Raw genomic sequence first — 24841 nt, 5'->3', positions numbered from 1 at the left:
ATATATATTAAATAATACTTAATAAATTTAATATGTTGAGTTGAAATATTTGTAGGTTGGGTAAAAGGATGATAATTTGATTTTTTAGAAGAAAAATAATTTTTGAAAGAGAAAAAAGAAACCAATATAAAATAAAATTCAACGTTATTTTTTGTAACAATGTTATGTAAGAAAGTTAGAGTGTTTGAACAATATTTTAAAAATAAAAGAAATAATAACTATTTAAGAAAAGAAAGAAAAAAGGTAAATTGGAAAAAACAGATAATGAAGTTAATCGAAATGCAAAAGAGAGGGTGGCGGAGCTAAATTCAGTGTTTTTTCCAATTGTACACTTCCAATTCAATCGGGACAGAAAGAACACAATCACAATCACCACCACCACCACCACCACTTCAACGATTCATTCAACGAATCCTATTCCCTTTTTTTTTTTTTTCCTTTTCCTCTTCCTTTTTCAATTTCGCTTATTTTCAACTCTCTTCACCTTTTAGGGTTTCCTCTTTCGATTTTGTTTTTAGGAGTTATGCAGATTCGTTTGCTTAAATGGCCGACGATCCTCCTTTCCCATTCATAATCAACTTCACCTACGACTCTGTTCCTCAAAACTCCACTTACCCATTTCAATTCTTCATGAAATTCTTCATGGGTCGTCGTTTTCACTTTCACTCTGCCTTCGATGTGGCTTCTGAGGCCTTTTCTGAACACCTTTCTCCTTTGGTCGTCCTTATCTGACTCTTTGCTCTTTCCAGTAACTGGGTTTTCTTCTCTCTTTAACTTCTTTCTTTTTCTCTTTCGTCTGTCTTTCTCCGTTACGTTGAGTTGCGGTTCGGATTTGATCATGTCTGGGAATTCTGAGGCTGATGATCGTGGGATTGTCGAGAAGGATCCATCTGGACGATATATACGGGTATTTCTTTTAATTCTTTTCTTGGGTTTACCTTTTGATGTTTTCATTACTTGTTTCTTCTTAGCTTAATTCATTGCCTTACCCACTGAGATTTGATTTGATGGAGGAATTATTTTTCATATTGTTCCCTTTACTGTTTTAGGTTGGTGTTTGGTTCCTCAATTTTAGAATGTGAGTTATCTTAATTTAGGGATTCACTAGTGCTGATTATGAGTTGAATTGGTTTTTTTTTTCTTTTTTTTCTTTTTTTTGCTTTTGTAAGGGAAGAATTTGGAATTTGGTAGTTTTCTTCTTCTTTTTTTTTTTTTTTTTGCCAATGGTTCGGTCATCGATTACTTATGTTTTAGATTTGTTCTTTCTCTTTTGCCTTATGGTTTTGATGTTTTAATCTATTTTGACTTGATCCTTATTTGGACCTTTCCCCCTTTTTTTTCAGTATGATGAGATATTGGGTAAAGGGGCATTCAAGACAGTGTATGCTTCAATCTTTGTTCTTTTATTTATCTCCTTTTCTTTTCTAGTTTGTTCATGAATCTGTTGAGATTTTGGGGTGTATTATTTGATTTGAGGTCTATTTTTGCTGTCATCAGTTACAAAGCATTCGATGAAGTTGGTGGAATCGAAGTTGCTTGGAGTCAGGTGGACATTGAAGATGTCTTGCAGTCCCCAGAGCAACTCCAAAGATTATATTCTGAGGTCCATCTGTTGAAGTCACTGAAACATGAAAATATCATCAAGTTCTATAGCTATTGGGTTGATGATAAACATAAGACTATCAACATGATTACAGAATTGTTCACTTCTGGGAGTTTGAGGCAGTAAGTTCCAAAGAATCTTCCTTTTGTTTTCTGTTATTTGTTGATTTTTATCTTTTTGCCGCATTTGGTGAGTTACTTTTTCATTTATGGCATACTTTGGGATTTATTAGATATCGAAAGAAGCATAGGAAAGTTGACTTGAAGGCCTTCAAGAACTGGGCAAGGCAGATACTGCGAGGTTTAACGTATTTGCATGGTCACAACCCTCCAATCATTCACAGGGATTTGAAATGTGATAATATATTTGTCAATGGAAATACTGGAGAAGTTAAAATTGGAGATCTCGGATTGGCAATTGTCATGCAGCAGCCTACTGCTCGAAGTGTAATTGGTAACTTTTTTTAGCTTGATTTCCTTTTGTTGTGTGGATAGAATTCTAGATTGATATAGAACATACCTCAACTGATATTTGGCATGTGATTATAAATCAGGCACTCCAGAGTTCATGGCTCCAGAACTTTATGATGAGGACTATAATGAACTTGTTGACATATATTCTTTTGGCATGTGCATGTTGGAAATTGTTACTTGTGAATACCCATATAATGAGTGCAAAAATTCTGCCCAAATATTCAAGAAGGTTACTTCAGTAAGTAAATGAATTTTCATCTACCAAATTATGTTCCCTAAGAGCTCGTTTGGATTGCCTATTAGAGAGTCGATCCAAACACGCCCTAAATAGTTCCATGAAATGGAAGTTTTGAAATCACTTATGCTTTATTTATTGCAGGGTATAAAGCCGGCTTCCCTTGAGAAAGTACTGGATCCTCAAGTTAAGCAATTTATTGAGAAGTGCCTGGTTCCTGCATCCACGAGATTACCTGCTAGTGAACTCTTGAAAGATCCTTTCCTTGCGGCTGAAAGTCCTAAGGACAATAGCTCTGAACTTTCAAGGTCATTGAATGAGCATTTCAAATCTGTGAATCCTCCACTGCTTGGTTCTCATCCAATGGAAACAGACCATAACTGCACCAAGCTCTCAGGTTCAGTGGCCTCATCTGTCAAAAGCAATAATGGAATTTCTCACTTTTCAACTCAAGAACTTCAGAGGCTCACTGAAAATAATGAATTGACACTGAAAGGAGACATGACTGATCATAATACGATGTCATTTCATTTGCGTATTGCTGAACTATATGGTAACATTCGGTCAATACTTCTGTAAAGTTGGTTAATTCTTTAGCGATTCTGTTGCAATAACTTGAACATTTATTTTCATATAGGTAAATCTAGGAATATTCATTTTGCCTTCTATCTCGACTCTGATACTTCTTTGGCAATTGCTTTGGAGATGGTTGAACAACTTGAACTGTCGAATGAAGATGCGACTATCATAGCAAAGCTAATTGATGAGTTAATTGCTAAGTTTGTTCCTAGCTGGAAACCATGTCCAAACTATTGTGAAGAACAACAACAAAATACTCCTCATAGTCCTGAAGCTCAAGAGGATAAGACCTTTATTTCTCCTTTCTTCTCTGAGCTGGTACTGTCATCTCCCATGGTGGCTGCTGCAAGGAATAATCTGACAGGTTTGGCAAAGGTCGAAGATCAAGAAAACCAGCAGTCGATTATTTCGTGTGCTTCCGTGGAATACATTTACTCAACTGTCTCAGACTACAGCATAGGAAAAGGATCAGAGTGTGGTGAGTTTGGTCACCCTGATTGTGAAAAAGCTTATATTAGCAGTGGAACAATTGATTTAGATGCAGAAGCTGTTGGATCTCTTTCGACGACAATTGATTTTGCAAAACCGTCACTAATCTCTTCCTGCTCAGAAATGTCGAAAGAATTGAGTTTGTCTAGCTTTTCAACTCTTTCTATGGAAGAAAGAGATCACCAAGATGAACTGAAGATGGAGATTGATGCTATTGATTTGCAGTATCATCAGTGCCTTTGTGAACTGTCAAGAATGAGAGAGGAAGCAATAGAAAGTGCTAAGAAGAGGTGGATGTCTAAGAAGAAAGCTACGGGTATTTGAAGAAGCCTTCCTTTATATTTTGGATTTACAATTTCATTCCTTTTTTTTTCTTCTCCTTAGCAAACTCTTGCTTGCAAAATGGTCTTCTTTTGTTGGTTTTGATTTGATTTTATTTTTGTTTTCTTTTTAAACTACTGACTGCTATTCTTTGCATTCTATCCAACCAAGTCCTAACTCCTAACGTTTGATTCTGATCATTTATAATTTATTACCCAAATTCATTCCATAGTTTAGACAATATACATTGTCACATTATTTGTCCCACATTCTTCCTAGAATGTAATTTAGAGCTCAATGCTTTCCTTATATTTTTCTCATTGTCAAGCAATTTTCCCTTTTTATGATACTCATTAAGCTCATATTTTCCATTTGTGTCAATGAATTGGTATATCTCTTACAATATTCTCATATATCTCAATTTAGTTGTTATTTAAACCAAATTTTACGTTTATCTCAGAAATTTGATTAGATTTATTATTTCTAAAATGTCTAAAGCATTGTTGGATTCTGATTTGATTGGAAAATAAAAATAATAGTTATGAAAAATATATATTAAAAATTAATTAAAAGAATATTAGATAATAGATATATTAATCAACCAATGAATTTAGATAGCTTCCTAATTTAAGCCTCAAATAAAGGATTATCTTAAGCACCCTATCCATGTTAAAAGATAAGCTCACCCTTTATAAATTAAAATGTAATTTTACACTTTTTAAGTTTTTTTTTAATCTATATTAAAAATTATTTATTTCAATAAGTGATCTACACTAATATTATATACAATATATTTCAATTTTCATTCAAAATTCAATAAAAGGTAAAAGTTACTTAATATTATAACTTACGAAAGAATAAGAGAATACTTTTTAAACAAATGATAAAGTTTGAGATATTTTGTATACACACATATATGGATTTTGAAGAATCAACTGTATATTAATTAATTGAATAAATCAATTTTGACATGACCATGAGTAGATATAAATTCAAATATTTTCATCAAATCCTCATCTAAGACTAATTGAAAGGCCACCAAAAATACTATAAATTGTGAAATATTTTCAACAAAATCTCATCTACTAATTAAGCAGTTTTTGAAAAACAATTGGCGACTATCAAACAATTATATCATTTTCTCCTAAACCCTTTCTAATTTACAACTTGTTGTTGGTCTATTATAACTATATATTTCACTTTAACACGTTTCTCTTATATTTTCATTTTTTTTAAAATTGCTCCCGAATCTCTATGAAATTACAAAAGTACCCTCCGAGTCAAATTTCTCACATTTTGGATAAGTTATCCATGAATAAAACAAACTTCTTCAAATTGTCTCCATCGTCGTACTAAAAACGTTTATCAACATTCGAGTAAAACTAAAACCTATATGAGTAATGACATTTAGAACATTGGTGGCATGACCATGAGATTCATGGTGAGATTTGATAGAGTTATGAAGATTATTGTTGCATTTATTCTTCAAGAAGTGGTGTCCACTTGATATGATGGTTGTGTTGGATCTCCAACTTGATGGGTGTTGTTTGTTTCTCATATATTATTACCTCATCAACCTTTATTTTCAATCACTTCTAAATCTATACCATTTTTTAAAAAAAATAAAATATTGATTATATTTGAGGCTTTAATTTACATAATTAGAGTACACATTGAGTACATTTATATTTGAACTAAACATTTACGTGTTAGAGATGGGTTTAGCTTATAAACATTATGTACAATTTTTAGTGTTGTTTTTAAAGTCTAAACTAAATTAAGAAAATTAAAACAATATATAGTTTTCACTTTTTTTTTGCTATCCATGAAATTTTCCCTCTAGAAAGCTTGACTTTATTTCTAAAAATTTCACTATAAGTAAATAAATGTACTTTGAGAGAAAAAAAAAAGTAAATATAGTTATATGTATATATAATATTTTATAATTTATAGTAATTCAGGAACACATTATTAACACATGAGAAAAAAAATTCTTATCAATTCCGTCTCTGGTAAGGTTTTGGCTAAATTATAAATAAAAAATGTCTTTCAACATTGTATTTTGTGTCAAAATGCTTTTGAACATTAAAAACATAAAGTTAGATTTCTAAAACAAAAGAAATACTAAAAAATATCTTTAAAGTTTCACAAGTTACGATAATAATTTTAACTTTTAAAAATAAAAAATAAGACTTTAAAATCCTCTAACTGTTAACATATGGATCAATTTATTTGAAGTTATTTTGAGTTAAAAATACTTAATTTAAAGTGACATAATCGATAATAAAATTATAAATATTTTTTTAAAAAACATAATTATTGCATTTAAAAAGTTGAAAGTGAATTGAAAAAGACTATGTCATGAGTCACACTAGACAAGCCGATCAAGACAATTCCGAGTAACTATACCTCAATCAACTGAAAGATTATTAAACCTACATACCTCATGTACTCCATGTACATCACAATGCTCACTTATTTGTGCTAAGCTTGAACACTAACTTACATTAAAGCTTGCTCGTGGGAGACGACAAGGAACATATATTACAAAGGAGGGAGAGAATAACGATCGATTGGGTTTTGTTGTTTTTTTATATAATAAAAAATACATACATATATACACACATTAAAATCAACTTGGTTCGATTTCAAAATCGGTCTTTGAAATTGAAATGGATGGTTCGATTTTTGGGGTTGGAATGGGTCGGGTGTAGAGAGGGATAGAGAGAGATATTTGTTTATTTGGAAGAAAGGGCAGATAGATCTACGTGTATGAATAATGCCCAATGCCCAACAAAAGGCAACAACAAAAATTTACTATAACAATTCCTCTCTCTCTCTCTCTCTCTCTTAACAATTCCACTTTTTCATTTTTTCTATAACAACAAACTACAAAAAGGAAAGAAAAAGGGAAAGAAAAGAAAAGAACAACAGAGACTATGGAAGAAGAATCTTCATCTCAAATTACATCTCCTCTTAGTATGAATTCAATTTAAACACTTTAGTTAATTCTTCATCTTCTCTCATTTCTATATGATCAAAATCATTATTATTCATTCACCCTTTCTTCTTCTTTCTCTTTAATTCAGTTCCCAAGCATGAACAACATCAACAACAACAACAAGCTTCATCTTCTTCATCAATTTCTCCGCCGCCGGTCCCGGAAATCTCTGAATCCGATGAAAATTCCCCAATTCCTCAAGTTGCCCTCACCGTTCCCACCACCGACGATCCTTCCCTCCCCGTTCTCACCTTCCGAATGTGGTTCCTCGGTACTCTCTCTTGCGTTCTCCTCTCTTTCCTCAACCAATTCTTCTGGTACCGCAAAGAACCCCTCTCCATCACCGCCATTTCCGCTCAGATCGCCGTCGTTCCACTCGGCCGGTTAATGGCTTCCAAAATAACAGATCGGGTTTTTTTCAAAGGAAAACGCTGGGAGTTTTCGCTTAACCCTGGCCCTTTCAATGTTAAGGAACACGTTCTCATCACTATCTTCGCTAACTCTGGTGCCGGCAGTGTCTACGCTATTCACGTCGTTACCGTTGTTAAAACCTTCTACAAGCAACATTTAACCTTCTTTGTCTCTCTGATTGTCGTCGTTACCACTCAGGTCGGCTCGATTTTCTTCAAATATTTTTCGTGGTTTCGTCTAATTTGTTTTCGAATTGAATGGATTGAAATGGACTTGTAGAAGATTAGGTGTTGGGGTTTGGATGGGCGGGGATATTCAGAAAGTACCTGGTGGAACCAGCGGCGATGTGGTGGCCGTCGAACTTGGTTCAGGTTTCGTTGTTCAGGTATGGATTATTTAGATTCGTTGTTGAGGTAATATTATCATATCAATCAAACTTTAAAATATCAAATCTCTATTAAAGTATAGAAGTTTTGGTTTTACATCAATCAAACTTTTAAAATCTTTAAACTATAGTTTATAACTATTTAGTTTTGGTTACGATATAGTTTTGGATAATTTTTATTCTAAATCCTTGCCCTAATTTTTTTACGAGGACTAAATTGTTATAGGGTAAGATTTAAGGACTAAATTGTAAAAAATTTGAAACTAGAATCAATTCAACGTTTCAAATTGGCAAGGTTTAATTTTAACATTTATACAAACATAAATACTCTATTTTTAAAGAAGTTATTACAATTATAACCATATTTTGAATGGTGGTCGGTAAGATATAAGGAGAGGGTTGAAAAAAAGTACAAACAGACAATATTTTTTAAAATTTTCAAAAGCTTAAATTGACTCAAACCAACGAACTAATAATCTCGGTTTATACTCTTCATGATTGGAGTCGGTTTAAACATATACTAAATCAATTATAGTTAGTTCTTCGGCGTTGGTTTGATTGAAAAAACAACTCCACTTTATTGATGCTATAAAATTTATCATAAATTTATTTATTTTAAAATACAAAAGGTGGGTTTATTTATTATTATGAATTGAGATGAAGACGAATCCAAAGATGTGGGTAATCAATCTCACTTTCTTGATCGTCTTCTTCCATTTTATTTGTTTTCTTACACAAAATGTATTTATTAGGATGAAAAAGACATGTAGGGTACCAAAACTGCTGGCACACGAAAGGCCCAACCAATTCATTACACACCTAATCTTCTCTTCTTCCAATTATGCAAAATAATAATTTAAAAAGTTAGATTTTTTTTTTAAAAAATTTTGGTTACCTTTAATTATTTAGCTACTTTATTTCTGCTCTGACAGTTTTTTTCCAAAAAAAAAAATAATAATAAATAGAGATGAACTAGACACAAATTTTTTTTAAAAAAAATAAGAGACTAACTGTACATAGCAACATCTAATTATTAGAAACTTAGGATAGTTCTTGCTTTCCTAAAAGATCATCTAGTTTGATTTAATTAGATACTTAAAAGTTTACGCATCATTTAATATACTAATTTAATGCTTAGTTATGATTTGTGGATTTTTTTAAGCTTTAAATGTCTTAATTCCCATTTTCTTCTATTTTTCACTTCAACTCTAGAATTAGTGCAACTTGCCTAAATTTTTTTGGTTTACTACCATAGTATAATACTGTTTCTCTAATTCATTATTGGAAGTTTCGAAATTATTTTAGATTATATTGAAACTAATCCAAATTGTGGGAATATAGATTATATTGAAACTAAATCAAACATTATAGGTATTTTTGTGATTAATAGTTTATCACGTGATTATGCTGTAGCATTTAATTTTAGTTTAAAAACTTTGTTTTTGTAGTTGATTTTGTGGTTGAATCTGAAATTATTAGTTGTAGTTTGAATATTTTATGAACAATCATCTATATTAGTTTTATAACGTGTGAATTTCTCCATCAAAATTTAATAATATTTCATGAGATCTGAGTTCCAACTCACTCAGCCATTGTATGAAATCAATGCATTATTATTATGATTATTTTAATGGAAATGGTCAAATTATATTTAAAAATTTTAGGGGAGAGAGAGTTTGGATTTTTTTATTTTATTCAAAGTCAACTCTTTTGGATCCACCCATATGTTTATGCATTTTGTTATCAAATTGTGATCAACACTGTTAAAAACCAAACCGAAGCTTGATTAAAAAGAATAAGTTCAATTAAATCTATAATATTTTGGTAATAGTTAGGCTGGATGGACTCTAGTATGATCTATTAACTGTTGTCTATGACTGAACGATCTACTTCGAAAATTTGATTTAAATTTTGCATTGTTATATTTGGGAGTGTTTCCAAAGTTTTGAAGTTGATTTTGATCTTCAGGGCTCTACATGAGAAAGAAGAAAGAATCAAAGGAAGTTTAAGCCGAACCCAATTCTTTGTTATAGCCTTCATTTGCAGCTTTGCATATTATGTAATCCCTGGCTACCTCTTCCAAATGCTCATCTCCCTCTCATGGGTCTGTTGGATCTTCCCAACTTCCATTCTGGCCCAACAGCTCGGTTCAGGCCTTTACGGGCTGGGCCTCGGGTCCATTGGGCTTGACTGGTCCACCATTTCTTCCTACTTAGGCAGCCCACTAGCCAGTCCATGGTTTGCCACTGCCAATGTAGCGGTTGGGTTTGGGTTCATCATGTACATTTTGACTCCAATTTGCTATTGGTTCAATGTCTACAAAGCTCAAACATTTCCCATGTTTTCAGATGGTTTATTCACTGGGAAGGGTCAAAAGTATAATATTTCTTCCATTATTGACTCCAATTTTCACCTTGATTTTGCTGCTTATGAAACACAAGGGAGGCTTTATATTAGTACTTTCTTTGCTGTTACTTATGGTGTTGGCTTTGCTGCTCTTTCTGCTACCATTGTTCATGTTGCTCTCTTCCATGGAAGGTACAATTTACTTCATCCTCTTCTCAATCTCAATGAAACATAATTCATTATATCGATGGTTGAACGATAAATCTAGTCTTTCTAGTGCATTGTTCATGTTGGTGTTAAAAATGATTTGACGTGGCATTTCTAGTGTATTAATATTGGTTGATCCAGTATGTTGTGCTAGACAAATGGTAGAGAGTACTAGACATGATAAAACAACATATGTAACATACTCGTTTCTCTTTCCGAAGTAGTGCATGGTCGCGTTCTTAGCGTGATTGGTTGTACTATTTGTAAGTTATGTCATGGTAAGTTGGTCTATATATTTGGATAAAGGTGTAAGAGGCAATACATAGAATCAGAGTTTAAAGGTAATGAATTGTAGTAATGTAGACTTGCAAATTAATCTTCTTTTTTTGATGAAGGGAAATATGGGAGCAGAGCAAGTCAAGCTTTGAAGAGAAGAAAATGGACATACACACAAAGCTGATGAGGAAGTACAAACAAGTTCCTGAATGGTGGTTTGTGTTGATTCTTCTAGGAAACATTGCGCTCACCATTTTCGCTTGCGAATACTACAATGACCAACTCCAATTGCCTTGGTGGGGAGTTATACTCGCTTGTAGCATCGCCGTTTTCTTCACTCTCCCGATCGGAATCATCACTGCCATCACCAACCAAGCTCCAGGGTTGAACATAATCACCGAGTACATTATTGGATATATCTACCCGGGATATCCGGTTGCCAACATGTGCTTCAAAGTGTACGGATACATTAGCATGACTCAAGCCATTACCTTTCTACAAGATTTCAAGCTTGGTCATTACATGAAGATCCCACCAAGAACCATGTTCATGGCTCAGGTAAATATTTTTATTTCCTTCATGACAAATCATAAAAGAGAAGCACTTTCTAATTCTTGTTATTTTTTGGGTATTTAGGTTGTTGGAACCTTAATTGCCAGCTTTGTGTATTTGGGCACTGCCTGGTGGCTCTTGGAAACCATTCCCGACATTTGTAGTTCATCTCAATCCTTCTGGACTTGCCCCTCCGATAGGGTGTTCTATGATGCTTCGGTCATATGGGGGTTGATCGGTCCTCGCCGGATTTTTGGTGACCTTGGATTCTACTCATCTGTAAATTGGTTCTTTGTTGTGGGTGCAATTGCTCCAGTTTTAGTATGGTTAGCTATCAAGGCATTTCCACAACATGAGTGGATTAAACTTATCAATATGCCTGTATTGATTGGAGCCACTGGCTATATGCCTCCAGCCACCGCTGTAAACTACATCACCTGGATCCTCGTGGGGTTCCTTTCTGGCTTTGTAGTATATAGATATAAGCCAGAATGGTGGAAAAGACATAACTATGTTCTCTCTGGAGCATTGGATGCTGGTTTGGCTTTCATGGGAGTGTTATTGTATTTCACATTAGGGTCACAAGAGATCACCCTCGACTGGTGGGGGAACGAGCTCGACGGTTGTCCACTAGCACAGTGCCCGACCGCCCCTGGAATTGCTGTGGAAGGATGCCCCCTCTTTACTTGAAACTTCAGATTGAAAAAGGCATTCTTTACAAAATTTCACCATTTCTCTTTGTGTATACTTGTACTTCGATAGATTGTCCATGAAACTGTTAGCTTCTGGATTCTTTTTGGTTCCTTATGTGATGAATTTCAGTGTAATTATAAGGTTCCATGCAGAATATTCTTTCAGGTTTGAGTTGCTTGAACTGTGGAAACATTTCAACCCAAATAAAATTCATGCTATATATTTTGTTGAAGATCAAATCATTACTAAATCCAAAATTTTGATTTCAGTATATAGATTAGACACATTGCTAATGGAAGATCTCCATATGAAAAGTTGATAATTGTCTTGTTGTATATGGCATCAAAGATTTCTATTTCCAAATATCAAAATCAAAGATATCCAATTCTACAGCAAATGTTTTCAAATTGGAAGAATGAGAGAGGACTCAAAAAGTCATAAACACAGTAAGCCTTTTAACTCAAATTAACACACTATTCTCCGATTCAAAGCTACGAGCTACGTAAATGTATCAATAGATCTCGATTTTTCTACAGCTTCAATGCATTTTTTGCCATAGTAAGAGCCCCGTCGTACGTTTGATTGCCACCAATAAATCCACTCATATGAACAAACACACAACCAGGTATCCCAGACTCTTTTGAGAGTTCCTCATCCCTTAAACCTCGCCATTGGGCAGGAAGAGGTCTACGACTCTCAAATCTATCGGGAGATACAGCCACTGCCTGCACACGCCAGTGTTTGCTTCTATCGTCCTGAACATCAGAACATATTAGAATGAGAAATAATAAAACGTATTCGGATAGTTTTGATTTGTTCTAAAAGTTGAAAGTTATACATACTTGATAGAGCACGTATTTGATTGAGTTTTCAATCTTTAACTCCGCTTCGAGCTCAAATAGATGAAGTTTCCACTGTTGGAAAAAAAAGAAGATTACACAAGTTCTTGATAGACTAAATTGGTATATGCAAATTGATTTAGAGAATGGAACATTTTAGTTGGTATCCTAAGCATAAAAAGATTTGCTCATTGCAAAGTGCATATTTGTGGTCATATCATAACTTACAAGTATATTCATCAGAAATTGAAACGAATAATGGAATTACTTTTTCCTTAAGATAACAAAAACAAGTAAAAACTTCAGAATTCTGCTTAATATCAAAAGAAACAAAATGGATAAATTCAAAAAGACCAAACAAACCTTTCCGATGACAAGCAGCAAAAGAAATAGGTGAATGAAGAAAACGGATGTTAAACGCGGAAGATCAGGTGCTTACCGGGCAAAATGTTGTCATAACCATTATTTCTCCACTAGGATCGATAGTGTGTCTTGCTGCAAGAGATCCCATCACAATTGACCGTGCTGGTAGCCATGATTTTGCATGAAATCGAACACTCTGAAATTAAGCAAGAGTTCGAAAGTCAGTGAAGCACTTAAGGAATATAGAAAATGTGTCATGCCTAGATTCATAGTTTTAAAAGACCATTTGTTGATTTTAAGAAATCTCACATCTAAGAACTCGTTGCCGGCAAGGGCCATTGCTTTCTCGAAGGCCTTATTCTCATTCTCAGGTGATTGATCAGGGTCTATCCAGTCCAGATTCAATCTCCCCACCCTTGAAGATAGGTGTGTATTATTCACATATTTCGGTGGCTTGTCCGTATCGTACTGATTAATCCCATTATCTACAGCATCAATTGCCTAATAAGATGAAATGTCAAAAGCTAAGACATAAACTAACTCGAGCTGAAAAACAAAACGAGACTAATTAAAGCATTAGTCTAATCAATCAATGAATCGAATACCGACCTCCATGAAACTTTTGTAAACAGCCAAGAATAGCCTATGCACATCTGGGTGCCCTTCATCAACTTGAAGTTCCTTCGCAATAATCTCCTTTCCAAAATGCTGAAGAAAAACAACAAGACCAAAAACAATGATAACTACTAATTTGGCACGATAAAGTAAAGTAAACAAAGAATTGACTACAACATTTAGTGAAGTAGAAGTAAAAAGAGAAAGCTTGCAACTATAGTCAAGGGCAATAAACTCTGTCAATTTATTACCTACCTTATAAACAAGACCAGCGCTGCTAAGCTTCGTGGAGAAACCGTGACCAAAAACCTCTTCAAACCCCTTTTGATGATGGTCATATCGATCATGACTTGGATCATAAACACCCCCAACGTCAAGGACAGCATCAAGACCTTGTAAAACCTACCACACAATATACAACTCAATCACAAATGTAAAATCTAAGTCCCAGGCCAAGGGAAAAAAAGATACAAAACGATGAAGACCCAGTTCAAAACACTCAATTCTCTCAGAAAAAACCCAAACTTTAAATTCAAAATCTAGGAATTGAGTTCATATATGAAGCAAAAAACCAGTATTGTTAAAACCCAACTACAACTCAAATTTCATATTCATTGAAGAAGATTTGGAAAGGGCCAAACTCAAACCTGGGGATCACGGGTGCGAACAATTTGAGCATTAGAGAACTTATCCGTCAAGCGAATCATGAAGCAACCAAGCGCTTCATCACAATGGAAGCTCCCATGGTGAGTTCCGACTCGTTTTAGGGGAATAGAATCAGAAGGAGAAGGAGAAGCAGGGGAAAGAGAAGCGAGGGGAGAAGAAGCCATGAAAGTGCGTAGAAAGAAAAAGTTAGGGAAGGAGAGGAATTGGCCGCGGTTAAACCCTAAACCTCTACAAAGAGTGACCATGTCCAATGAAAATGTTGAACACTTAATGAGGTTTTGTGTTTGAGGTTTGGTCTTTTGAGCTTCCTTGTGGACATTGAAATTCGATTATGGCATTTCCAAGAGAAGGGTCGATCTCAATTCTATCGTGGGCTTCCTTCCATTGTCCAATGCCTAATGGACAATGGGTCATGATTGAGCCCGTTGTTATACTCCCTCTATTCAATTAAAAATGTCTTCTAACTAACCCCGTAAAATATGGATTGGATTGGATCATGGGTTATCGAGTTATATTATTATATTAATTTAGGTTGGGTTTGGTGGACCATAATTTTTAACTCTCCAACTCAAGACTGAAAAAAATCAAAATTTTCAACCATATGTGTTGGGAGTCCAGGTTGTCGGTTATTCTTATACCCTTGGCTTCATTTTTAGGGTTTAACCAAAGGAAAAGTTGCAAATATACCAATTACATTCAAAACAATTGAGTATATAGCAAAATCTATCAAAATTTAACAATGATAGACCATCTTGCAAATATTGGTGTCTATCACCGGTAGATTTTGCTATATTTACAATTTTTTTTAAATATTGTTATATACTTAATTATTATTCTTAGAATTGCCACAAACTATAATTAGCCTTCCCAAAAAAAAAAATAAGCAACTTTAGCATAGTTGAGTGTAAATTAGCAAAACAAAAATTTCAATAGGGACCAAAACAACTATATGCGTTTGATGCCAACATGAATATACATGTCAACTAACATTGTTTTTAATAAGTTATGAAGTGAGTGATTGAACCTTTAACTTTTAATATTGAAGATCATGTTTCAATACTATTGAGCCGGCATACATTGACCGACATAAAATGAAACAAGAAAAACTATAATATTTTTCCAAGAAGTTGGTAATTCAAAATTGATCTTCTATTTTCACTCATAGTCAAATAAAATAAAATAAAATAATTGAATTGACAAAAATTTCATGTAATATAAGATACAAAAATGGATGTTTGAACCTTCGAACTTTAGAGAGGAAGAGCATAACAATTAGCATCGGGCTAAATTCATTTCGATTGTTGAATACACGTATTCTAAATATACTTTTGGGACATTTGTAATAAAAGTTTATCAGTATAGAATCTAAAATTTTGTATACTTTTTGTAAATATTTTAATCTCTCGAATTGACAGTTATTGTTGGATACTTGCTATGAGTGAAAATTTGTACCGAGTCCAAGACCAAGGTCAATGGGGGAACAAAAATGAAGGAGTTCATGAGGAATAAAATGCACATATCCTAAACAGTGACATTTCATTGATAAATTAAATGAAAAAGCCCACCAACAGACAAACAATAATTGATGGAGAGTGTAAATTTAAAGGTTGATGCACAACACTAGTCCTGCTTGTGGGTAAGTTAAGACCTATGCATAACGTTTCTCTCATTTCAATAATAAACTTATGTTTCTGATAAAAGAGAAGTAAAATAACAGCATTCAGCAACCTCAGCTTAGCAATACAACTGCAGCAGTTCTAAGAATACTTGAGGTCCATGAAAATGGCAGCAACTGACTCTAGATTTGAAGGGAAAAGTAATGTTAATGCTACAACTTTGATACTATCAGTTTCTGTATCCTCCAATTTTAGTATACCACAAGCAGAGTAAAGTTAGAACATATAACCTAATGCTTTCTCCTTTGATCATCATCCCATTCTCCATTTGATTGTTCATGATCTAATGTCTCTTTAGCATCTCCCAACCTGCTGATCTTATCTCGAAATCTTTCTTCTGCTGACGGCAGCTTCCTGTCCCCTTTCTTTTCGCTCTTGAATATAGAGTAAAATAACTCAGATTACAGATTATAAGATTGGACGATGAATTATGCACAAGCATATAGAGATTGCCTTTGTCTATGTAACACATAGTTTACCTCTTTGTATGATCCTTGGGAACCCTTGAATTGGTCTCTCCCTTTCTTGGTTGAAGAAATTTTCTTTGAAGCTTTCCCAAATATTTGCAAAGGTTGAATATCTCCATTTGTAATGCTCGCTTCAAGCTACAAGTAAACGCCAAGTTGTGATCACAAAAAACACAAATTATACTGCCACACTATTTCATTATTAGAGAATAGGTTGGCGTACAAAAATGAGATTTCTTGTAAAACCTCTGGTGAATAGAACAAAGTATAAGGAGGAAACTTCTCGAGATACCTGAATGTGAATAATGCAGAGAAGTATACTAATGATAGGAAGCCAACTCTCTTCGGGCGACAACGATAAGTTTGACCTAATAGCGCAATGCATAATCATGGTAAGAAGAATATACTGATGTTTGTGCATACTACATACACATGAACAAAATCCGCTTTATGTTCATTGTTAGCCATGGCTAAAGTCTCAAACACACATAATAATCTAAGACTTTGGCTCAAACATATTGACACAACTAAGAGTTGAACCAACCTAGCAACCACAGTACCACCCACCCCAAGAACTTCATAAACAAACGTTCTTCAAGTTCAACGATTGCAAAGTGAGGACTAAACTATCCACGTTTGGGATGGTAATCAATGCCTAATGAATCGAACCAGCTATGCTCCCATTGACATAAAACAAATTCTTAGAGAAAAGCCCCATTAATAAGAAATGAAATGTTGTTCATAACCTCTTGTCCATTTAATTTTGATAAGGCACACTACTGAACCTCATCTTGTAACTTCTTAAAAAATCACATAAAACTTCTATAATCTGTATTCTCCTATTCCCATAGCTGATTACTCGTTCTTCCTCTACTTTGAGTTCTAGAAATGTAAACAACTAGTTCAACGACACAGCTAGAAAATAATTCACAATTACACAATTCAATGGAACAAAAACAAGAAGAATCCAAGAATAGAAAATGACCTTAAGTAAGGAGCCAGATACACGATTGCATACACAGCATAATGTCTTCTTCCAGAATCAAGCCACGCGAAAACCCAACTCTATTGAAATAATAAAAGAAGAAGATAAAATAAAATCTGTACAAAGCAAAAACAAATTGAACCACAGAAAAAAAAAAATCAGAAACATACATACCAGCCAATTGAAGTAAGGAATAAAGCTAATGATGCCCATGACAGCAAGCCTAGTATCGGTGGAATCAATGACGGCATCGCTCTCATCATCGGAAGCACCATCAGCTGCCGGAACAACAAGAGAAGTGAGAATACAGGCACCGATCGCAATGGCGAAAGGTGCATCGTTACCTAATTCCGCCCTACAAATCCCATTACCGAACCTGGTCTGCGATCAAAGTGGGGTAACTTCTTTCACTTGGAAGAGGAATCAAAGTTATCAGAAAGAGAGGAATAAAGGGTATTGAGCAAAATTTTACCTGATTGGAAGATGGTTTGAGGAAAGGATTTAAGGGTTTGAGATTGGAGAGTGATGGGGAGAATGTGGAAGAGGGTTTGAAGAGACGAAGATTCTTGAAGGAAGATAATGAATAATAAGTAGAAGCCAGAGTGATCATTGGCGTTCAAATTGATATGAATCAGTGATGAGAGAAAGGGAAAAAGGAGAGATTTAGAGAGTTTCTTTAACAAAAATTCATCACTTGAGAAGGAAGAACACCATTAGAACTGTTCTTGGCATGTGTGCCAATTTCCTTTTTCGCCATTGTTGTAGTTGGCTTTTCTTCTTTTCTTCTTTTCTATCTAATTTAAACTCCATTTTGGTATTTATATAAAGTGGATTTTCCCCTTACGTTTTCATTATAAAAAATTTGTAAATTATTGAGTTTGACATAGATATTAAAAATTAATCAACAACCTTCACAAAAATAATAAGTGTTTCTTAAAAATAATTAGATTTGTTTTAGGTTCATCGTTCATTTAATGTTCGAGTACATATTATATTGTAGAAGATATTAAAAGAAAATGTCTCTTCTATTCTACTTTTTCCTTATCTTATATGGTTATCGAAATTTTTGTTCTTCATAATGTAATTCTTTTCAATGGTTTGTCTTAAAGAAAAAAAAAGCTAAGAATGTTTGAGGCATGATGGTAAGAGGAGTTGATGAGGTTATCATTTGCCCTAAGGACGTTGAGGTTGGTTCAACCTTTTTGTATCTAATTACATGAACTTAAGTGCGTCTAGTCGAGGTTAATATTTATGTTCACGTTACCTAAGATATTTCAACCACCCTCGTTTAAATATTTAAACTTTAACCTTAAAACTATGATATAATTAAAATACATTGATAAACAAAACAACATACCTATTAGTTTAAGTAATTAAGCCTCAATTTTGATTAAGTTTTAAGTTTAAGTTTAACCTATTTCCTTGTTTCCCTCACATTTTGATGCTTTTCCTTTGTAAATAAAAACAATAAATTTAAAATGAAAAATTAGAAAACTCAAAGAAGCGATACTCAGCTCCGATTGTCTCTCTTAACTTTTCTTTTGCCCTCTCTTAAACCCATTCGCCGGTCATCCGCCGCCGTTAAACTTCTCCGGTGGTCACACTTAATCCTCAGCCTTGTTCTTCAACCTTTTCCTCTGTTTTCCATGGCGACTACGAGATTTTCCACTAACACTGAGTTCAATGGTTGTTTAGCTAATTTGAACATCCCTTGTTCTCAGCCAAAATCGAGCCCCACCCAGATGTTTTTACGCTTTCATACTCCGAAATGTTTATCCGATGATGGGTCGATTCGGTTTTCAGTGAAACCCAAAGGATTTGGGAAAATTGGAGTTGCTTCTTCTTTACCGAAGAGGAATTTTTGTGTGGAGGCGAAAGAAGGTCTTACTTATAAGGATGCTGGAGTTGATATAGACGCTGGTACTGAGCTTGTGAGGAGGATTGCTAAAATGGCCCCTGGTATTGGCGGCTTTGGTGGTCTTTTTCCTCTAGGTTTGTTTATTTTTTTGGCGACCTTTTTCTGAATTTGTAACTGTGGAAGTTGTTTAATGATTCTGATATGTTTATCCATTTCTGGTTTGAACTGAGAAGTATAGTTTGGTGTAATGGTTGGGACTGTTTCAAAATCTTGATTTTCTTATGAACTTGGAACTTAAGGGGATGCTGCTGTTGATTTGTTGTTTTTCTAAATAGTTTGTTTTTCTTTGCCTTTTTGTTTCTTTTCTGGATGAATTTTGATGCAGGTGATTCATATCTTGTCGCTGGCACTGATGGTGTTGGAACTAAACTAAAGCTTGCTTTTGAGACTGGGATTCATGACACTATAGGAATTGATTTGGTAGGCTGTTAATATGGGTGGCGATAAATTTGTATTTTGTAATGATTAGTAATTATCTTATGAGTAAGTGTTATTCCAGGTTGCTATGAGTGTTAATGACATTGTTACTTCTGGAGCAAAGCCACTGTTCTTTCTTGATTACTTTGCTACAAGCCACCTTGATGTTGACCTTGCTGAAAAGGTATGGATGAACATTGAAATAAGTTGATTTGGTTGAGCTGTGCTTGTTCAAATGAATCAACATGCGTTTATAATGTATGACTTATATCTTCTTTGTGTGTAGGTGATAAAAGGAATTGTGACTGGTTGCCAACAATCCGACTGTGCTCTTCTCGGTGGGGAGGTATGTTCATTATTTTGTAACTGTTCTGGTATTGAAGATTAAAAGTTTCCATCGTATGTAGTGCTTGTTAACTTAGTGTAAATTCTAGGTTGGACTTAGTTTTATTGTATTTAAGTTGATCATGAATCGTTCCTTGGTTTCACTTGACAGTGACAGTGAAGTTCATACAGAACCAGTTGTTGGTTTTGCTGGCCATGTGCTCTGGCCTATGGCTGAAATATAGTGTAGAGTGGTTAAGATATGAATATGCGGCTTAGTATGACCTTACTTGAACAGAATCTGCTCTATGGGTTGACGTCTTGGAGTTCTAAGAATACAAGTGCTTGAAATGAATTCATTCTTCATTTTGAATTGACAAGATTTTTCTTGTTTATTTATTTTTTATTTTTTTGTTCTCTTGTCATTTTGAATTGAAAACCGGTGTTTCTTTTCTTTCTTTGTTATCCCATTCAACTTGGTGGATACTAAATGCTATGATTTGTACATTTTCAGACAGCGGAGATGCCAGGCTTCTATTCAGAGGGTGAATACGATCTCAGTGGTTTTGCTGTAGGCATTGTTAAGAAAGATTCTGTTATTGATGGGAAAAATATTGTGGCCGGAGATCTTCTTATTGGTTTGCCATCTAGTGGAGTCCATTCAAATGGATTCTCTCTAGTAAGAAGGTTGATCTCGATATTCCTTTATATTTTAGGTTTACACTTGTATCAAGAAAACTGAGTTTTTTGTAATATAAATCTTCATACTTTTATAGGGTTATTGAGCGAAGTGGTCTATCGTTGAAAGATAAGCTTCCTGGTGGTGATGTTACGCTAGGTGAGGCCTTAATGGCCCCTACTGTGATATATGTCAAACAGGTTACCCTTCAGATATTGTGTTCTTTTTGTTCTTTCTTTTACACTTGAGGTTTGATTGACATCAAAATATTGCAACTCTTTCTCTCTTTGCAACCACAGGTACTTGACATTATCAGTAAGGGAGGGGTTAAGGGGATAGCTCACATCACGGGTGGCGGTTTTACCGATAATATTCCCCGAGTTTTTCCCGATGGCCTTGGAGCTGTCATTTACAAGGATTCATGGGAAATCCCACCTGTATTTAATTGGATTCAAGAGGTAAATGCCTGTTGATTTTTTTTGAAAGTTGGTGGTACCCTGAAAATATGGACTTAGCATCACCTTCCTTGAGCCAATTGCCTGTCTTATTTCCTTATTTATTATCTGTATATCCGTGCAAACTATACGTTAATGTTTCAATTTCATTGAGTATAATACCAAAAAACTGTTGGGGTTGTGTTAGACACTTAAGCACCTTAGAGAACCACACTCGAGAAGCCAGCTATTGGAATGGAAGAGCCAAACCACTTAATGACCACCTTAGAGAATCACACCCGAAAAGCTGCTATTGGAGTGGGAGAGCCAAGCCACTTAATGACCACATTGGTCATCCCATTCTAACCAACGTGGAACTAAGACATTCCATAACTACCTTGATTCCTACCTACCATATTGCAATTGATTTCGTACCTGAATGTTCAATTTTTTGTTTTCTTGATAACATATCAGGCGGGGAAGATCGAAGATGTTGAAATGAGACGGACGTTCAACATGGGAGTTGGCATGGTTCTTGTAGTGAACCAAGAGGTGTCTCAAAGAATACTCAATGACAGTCATGGAACTAACAGAGCTTACCTCATCGGAGAGGTTGCGGAGGGCGAAGGAGTAAGATTTCTGTAATCTATCAGTTGAAATTTTTGTAACCAAAAGTCTTAGTTTCAACAAGGAATTGAGCATTTAACCTATGATGGGTTATGAAACTGAAGGAGACATCTTCTTTATGGTAATGAGTGTTCTCAAAATTTTACCATCTTGTGTTAAATAAGTTGATGTCTAGTGGCTGTTTCAACATTTTAATGGGCTTTCATTGAAATAAATTGTCCATTCTTTTAATTCAAAGATAACATAAAAGGAAAAAAAATCTTGTTGGACTCCTAATTTGATTTTCTTTTTGGATCCTTTGGAACCTTGAATGTTTTGCTTGATTGACTCATCAATATAAAATTTTCCTTTCATTAGTAAGATTTATAAAAAATGTTCATATACAAAGTATAACAAAATTTCATTTGTGAACATTCTCAAGCAAAAAAAAGATGTATAGTATTCACAATGCTTTCAGAAAATCCGTTTACGCCTCAATGTTTTGGAATGGGCCACCCTCGATACCAAGTACCCAACGCCCAAACATACGGCCCAAATCCCCAAATCTACGGCCCATCGGACTCCTTCCACCTCCATCTCCACCTCCGTTCCTCCCCCGTCTTCACTATCATCATCACCGCCATCATCTTCCGACGAACTTCCATCGTCTCCACAACAACAATCACACCCCTCGCAATAACCGTCCACTTCTCTTCCCTCCGGTATCTCCATCAATGCACAAAACCCTCTCTTCTTCTTCCTTCTCACTTCCAAAACCACCTTCTCACACATCGCCCCCTGTCCCTCCACATCCACGCAAACCTCCGCCGCCGCGGCGGCAGCCGCTTCATCAATCTCAGATTCAAGAGCGCATCTACACTCCAATCTCCAATCTCCGTCGTCGTTCTTCCTAAAAATCCCCTGCACAACCTTCTCCTCCCTCAAATACACCTGAAACTGCACGCCTTCGCTCGCTCGAACTCGCTCTCTACTCCCAAACTCCACACCCTTCTTCATCCTGGACGAGGGGGAAACGACTCGATGAAGAGTGACAAACGCCGGTGAGTCGGGACGAATCTTGAGGCCGTCAATCTCAAGGTCGGTTTCGTCAATGCGAGGGAGGTAAAAGAGAGTAAGCGACTCCGGTGGAGGGTCCAAGAGTTGGAGATGAGAAAAACGAACGAAGAATGCCTTGATCTTGAGACGATCAGCGGCAAAAATACGATAATCGGTTGATCTGCACATCGAAATTATGAGATTGATTGTGATGAGTTGAGTTGAGTTGATTGTGAAAAATTGGAGAAAATTATAAGGAAATTTCCGCTGGTTTTGGGGGTTGAAGTTCAACCAAGGGGTGGGCAGCACACGGGTTCCTTCGCTGACGTGGACAAACCAACAAATCTTGTTGGTTTCCCTTTGCATTTTTAGCCAGTCAAAGTTTGTTTCTTTCTTTTACTCAAAATTCACAATCTACATTGAGTTGAACCTAATTCGAGTTTAAAGGTTGAGTTGATTCGGCTACTCTTTTACGAAATTAAACTAAATTGCAATGTAAACAAATTTCTACTCTAACTAAATTAATCTATACTCCAAACACACAATCTATTCTAACTTATTAACTATAGTAACTCATTACTCTAAAATACACCATCAATAACCCTCAAACTTCTTTCCTTTCCTTTTACAAGATGAATAGAAAAGACAGAAACCAACAAAATGAATATAAACATTTTTTTTTTAATTTTATCAATTTAGGCTTTATGGAGCTAATTTGATTTAACAACAATTTTCTTTAGAAAAGTGATTTAACATCATTTTCTCTTAGTGCTCAATCCATCGTGCCTTTTAAATATACTAGTGTTCTATAACTTGTCAAACATACATATTAGTGTTTATATTATGTGTAAATGCATATGCGATCATTATTTCATATATTTATTTTAAAAGTTAGTCAAACATTAGTTTTTATATGCTCTTGATTAGTATATTAGTGATTATAGTAATTTTTTTGGAAAAAAAGCACACAAAGCTTTAATCATCGCAAAACAACTAGTAACCAAAAACCCACATTCTCTAAATAATTATATATATATATATATACACACCTAACAAATAATTTCACCAATTTTTCTTTTTCTTTTTATGTATACACATGGTGGAAATTGTGAAAGGTATAATTAAACACATATTTCCCAACTTTTTATTTATTATTACATTTTTAGTTACGTTGTCTTTTATTTATTTAATTAATTTTGATTTAATTTGAGAGATAATGAATGCACTCTAATTTATATTATATTATTATAACAAAAGAAAGACCAATTTAGTCTCTTCTTCCTCCCACGTAATACACCTCTCTCACCAACATCCAACACATTACACATCCTCTACTCAACGTGGCCTTCATGGTATAAACATCTCTCTCCCCGTTTTACCCTAATTTCCAATTCAATTCCCCTCTATTTCACCTTAATTTAGTTTTTCCCAAGAAAAATAGAGTGAGTTCTTAAGCTCTTGGGGGTGGTGGTGGTTGGAATGGGTTGCTAATGCTAGAGGGTGTTGTTGGAGCTAGCATGCCCTTTAGGGTTGCTCGAGAGGTGGTCACAGAGTTGGACCAACAGAGAATTGGTCGATCGCCCGAGGTGATCACATAAATTTGTGTCATAGTGGTTATCCGAGTAAGTGTTGTTGATGGTGGTTGTTGGGGGTAGTTGACAACACAGTGTAATGGTAGCCGATGACAACCATTGATTATATAACTTTGGACTGAACTAATTATAAACTAATTTAAAAGTGTAATATTTCTATGATTTTTTTTTGGGCTTTCCAATCTATAATAGACTTTGATATATATCAACAATTTTTTTTTTTAAATAAATTATTTTGAGTGAACCAAAATATTTTAATTTTCTTTAATCTAATATATAATTAGACATGATTACACATAATTAAACAAATAAAACTTTTGAACATAGTACTTTCTATGATCTCAATACTATTACTAGATACAACTTCATTTTTAAATTTGTTCACACTATATGATATATTATTTTTATGATCATGAATAAAATATATAGTATAATTTTTTTATGTTAATTAAAGTCATATATTCTTGATAAATTAGAAGTATGAGCATATCATTAAATTCAATAAAATAAATAATTAATTAATATTATTCGAGCCAATTATATATTGTGCATTCTTTCATCATTTTCAAAGTGGGTATTGCTATATTCTCACGTCAAATATGGAGAACCATTTTCACATAATTATCTATGCAC

General features: G+C 34.5%; 6 protein-coding genes across 8 annotated transcripts; 3 read left to right on the top strand and 3 right to left on the bottom strand.

Moving 5' to 3' along the window:
- Positions 1–258: 258 nt before the first annotated feature.
- On the top strand, positions 259–3986 carry LOC101207748 (serine/threonine-protein kinase WNK8). Of its 2 annotated transcripts, XM_004143898.3 has the most exons (7): positions 260–907; positions 1344–1381; positions 1498–1725; positions 1836–2056; positions 2157–2314; positions 2456–2864; positions 2949–3986. In XM_004143898.3, the coding sequence occupies exons 1-7, from the start codon at positions 677–679 to the stop codon at positions 3701–3703; spliced, it is 2040 nt and encodes a 679-aa protein (XP_004143946.1). In that variant the 5' UTR covers positions 260–676; the 3' UTR covers positions 3704–3986. The 2 variants fall into 2 exon arrangements, with proteins under 2 accessions (XP_011654680.1, XP_004143946.1); XM_011656378.2 differs by lacking the exon at positions 1344–1381 and having other exon boundaries at positions 259–907.
- A 2531-nt stretch (positions 3987–6517) lies between these two features.
- On the top strand, positions 6518–11803 carry LOC101207506 (oligopeptide transporter 7). 2 transcript variants are annotated; one of them, XM_004143897.3, is made up of 6 exons: positions 6518–6679; positions 6790–7310; positions 7400–7497; positions 9466–10035; positions 10446–10884; positions 10963–11803. In XM_004143897.3, the coding sequence occupies exons 1-6, from the start codon at positions 6640–6642 to the stop codon at positions 11566–11568; spliced, it is 2274 nt and encodes a 757-aa protein (XP_004143945.1). In that variant the 5' UTR covers positions 6518–6639; the 3' UTR covers positions 11569–11803. The 2 variants fall into 2 exon arrangements, with proteins under 2 accessions (XP_004143945.1, XP_031741420.1); XM_031885560.1 differs by lacking the exon at positions 6518–6679 and having other exon boundaries at positions 7168–7310; positions 7392–7497.
- A 90-nt stretch (positions 11804–11893) lies between these two features.
- On the bottom strand, positions 11894–14339 carry LOC101203739 (UPF0160 protein). The gene is made up of 7 exons (XM_004143798.3): positions 14036–14339; positions 13644–13790; positions 13383–13481; positions 13083–13274; positions 12850–12969; positions 12414–12485; positions 11894–12326 (listed from the first exon to the last, which is right to left on the bottom strand). Exons 1-7 carry the CDS (start codon positions 14297–14299, stop codon positions 12102–12104), a joined length of 1119 nt encoding a protein of 372 aa, XP_004143846.2. The 5' UTR covers positions 14300–14339; the 3' UTR covers positions 11894–12101.
- A 1345-nt stretch (positions 14340–15684) lies between these two features.
- LOC101203490 (hypothetical protein) lies at positions 15685–17993 on the bottom strand. The gene is made up of 6 exons (XM_004143797.3): positions 17655–17993; positions 17357–17563; positions 17183–17262; positions 16490–16565; positions 16210–16335; positions 15685–16104 (listed from the first exon to the last, which is right to left on the bottom strand). The coding sequence occupies exons 1-6, from the start codon at positions 17790–17792 to the stop codon at positions 15961–15963; spliced, it is 771 nt and encodes a 256-aa protein (XP_004143845.1). The 5' UTR covers positions 17793–17993; the 3' UTR covers positions 15685–15960.
- A 667-nt stretch (positions 17994–18660) lies between these two features.
- LOC101203249 (phosphoribosylformylglycinamidine cyclo-ligase, chloroplastic/mitochondrial) lies at positions 18661–21770 on the top strand. Its single transcript, XM_004143796.3, has 8 exons — positions 18661–19174; positions 19426–19520; positions 19600–19701; positions 19804–19863; positions 20356–20528; positions 20618–20720; positions 20820–20978; positions 21429–21770. Exons 1-8 carry the CDS (start codon positions 18829–18831, stop codon positions 21597–21599), a joined length of 1209 nt encoding a protein of 402 aa, XP_004143844.1. The 5' UTR covers positions 18661–18828; the 3' UTR covers positions 21600–21770.
- A 142-nt stretch (positions 21771–21912) lies between these two features.
- On the bottom strand, positions 21913–22873 carry LOC101203014. Its single transcript, XM_004143795.3, has one exon. It carries the CDS (start codon positions 22803–22805, stop codon positions 22035–22037), a length of 771 nt encoding a protein of 256 aa, XP_004143843.1. The 5' UTR covers positions 22806–22873; the 3' UTR covers positions 21913–22034.
- Between the last annotated feature and the right edge of the window lie 1968 nt (positions 22874–24841).

This window comes from Cucumis sativus, chromosome 5 (assembly GCF_000004075.3).
Source record: "Cucumis sativus cultivar 9930 chromosome 5, Cucumber_9930_V3, whole genome shotgun sequence".
Taxonomy (NCBI): Eukaryota; Viridiplantae; Streptophyta; class Magnoliopsida; order Cucurbitales; family Cucurbitaceae; genus Cucumis; species Cucumis sativus.
The sequence above is the reverse complement of the archived record's forward strand: the minus strand, read 5'-3'. Positions and strand labels throughout refer to the sequence as shown.

Coding starts and splice junctions, on each gene's coding strand:
- LOC101207748 (XM_004143898.3), top strand. CDS start 677: ATGTGGCTTCTGAGGCCTTTTCTGAACACCTTTCTCCTTTGGTCGTCC. Junction 908..1,343: donor CATCTGGACGATATATACGG/GTATTTCTTTTA, acceptor CTTTTTTTTCAG/TATGATGAGATATTGGGTAA. Junction 2,315..2,455: donor TATTCAAGAAGGTTACTTCA/GTAAGTAAATGA, acceptor TATTTATTGCAG/GGTATAAAGCCGGCTTCCCT.
- LOC101207506 (XM_004143897.3), top strand. CDS start 6,640: ATGGAAGAAGAATCTTCATCTCAAATTACATCTCCTCTTA. Junction 7,311..7,399: donor TTGTCGTCGTTACCACTCAG/GTCGGCTCGATT, acceptor GTAGAAGATTAG/GTGTTGGGGTTTGGATGGGC. Junction 7,498..9,465: donor GTTCAGGTTTCGTTGTTCAG/GTATGGATTATT, acceptor TTTGATCTTCAG/GGCTCTACATGAGAAAGAAG.
- LOC101203739 (XM_004143798.3), bottom strand. CDS start 14,299: ATGGTCACTCTTTGTAGAGGTTTAGGGTTTAACCGCGGCCAATTCCTC. Junction 13,482..13,643: donor GCGCTGGTCTTGTTTATAAG/GTAGGTAATAAA, acceptor GTTTTTCTTCAG/CATTTTGGAAAGGAGATTAT. Junction 12,327..12,413: donor TCAAATACGTGCTCTATCAA/GTATGTATAACT, acceptor TCTGATGTTCAG/GACGATAGAAGCAAACACTG.
- LOC101203490 (XM_004143797.3), bottom strand. CDS start 17,792: ATGATCACTCTGGCTTCTACTTATTATTCATTATCTTCCTTCAAGAAT. Junction 16,566..17,182: donor TATCTGGCTCCTTACTTAAG/GTCATTTTCTAT, acceptor TTGCGCTATTAG/GTCAAACTTATCGTTGTCGC. Junction 16,105..16,209: donor CCCAAGGATCATACAAAGAG/GTAAACTATGTG, acceptor TCTATATTCAAG/AGCGAAAAGAAAGGGGACAG.
- LOC101203249 (XM_004143796.3), top strand. CDS start 18,829: ATGGCGACTACGAGATTTTCCACTAACACTGAGTTCAATGGTTGTTTA. Junction 19,175..19,425: donor TGGTGGTCTTTTTCCTCTAG/GTTTGTTTATTT, acceptor ATTTTGATGCAG/GTGATTCATATCTTGTCGCT. Junction 19,702..19,803: donor ATGTTGACCTTGCTGAAAAG/GTATGGATGAAC, acceptor CTTTGTGTGTAG/GTGATAAAAGGAATTGTGAC.
- LOC101203014 (XM_004143795.3), bottom strand. CDS start 22,805: ATGTGCAGATCAACCGATTATCGTATTTTTGCCGCTGATCGTCTCAAG.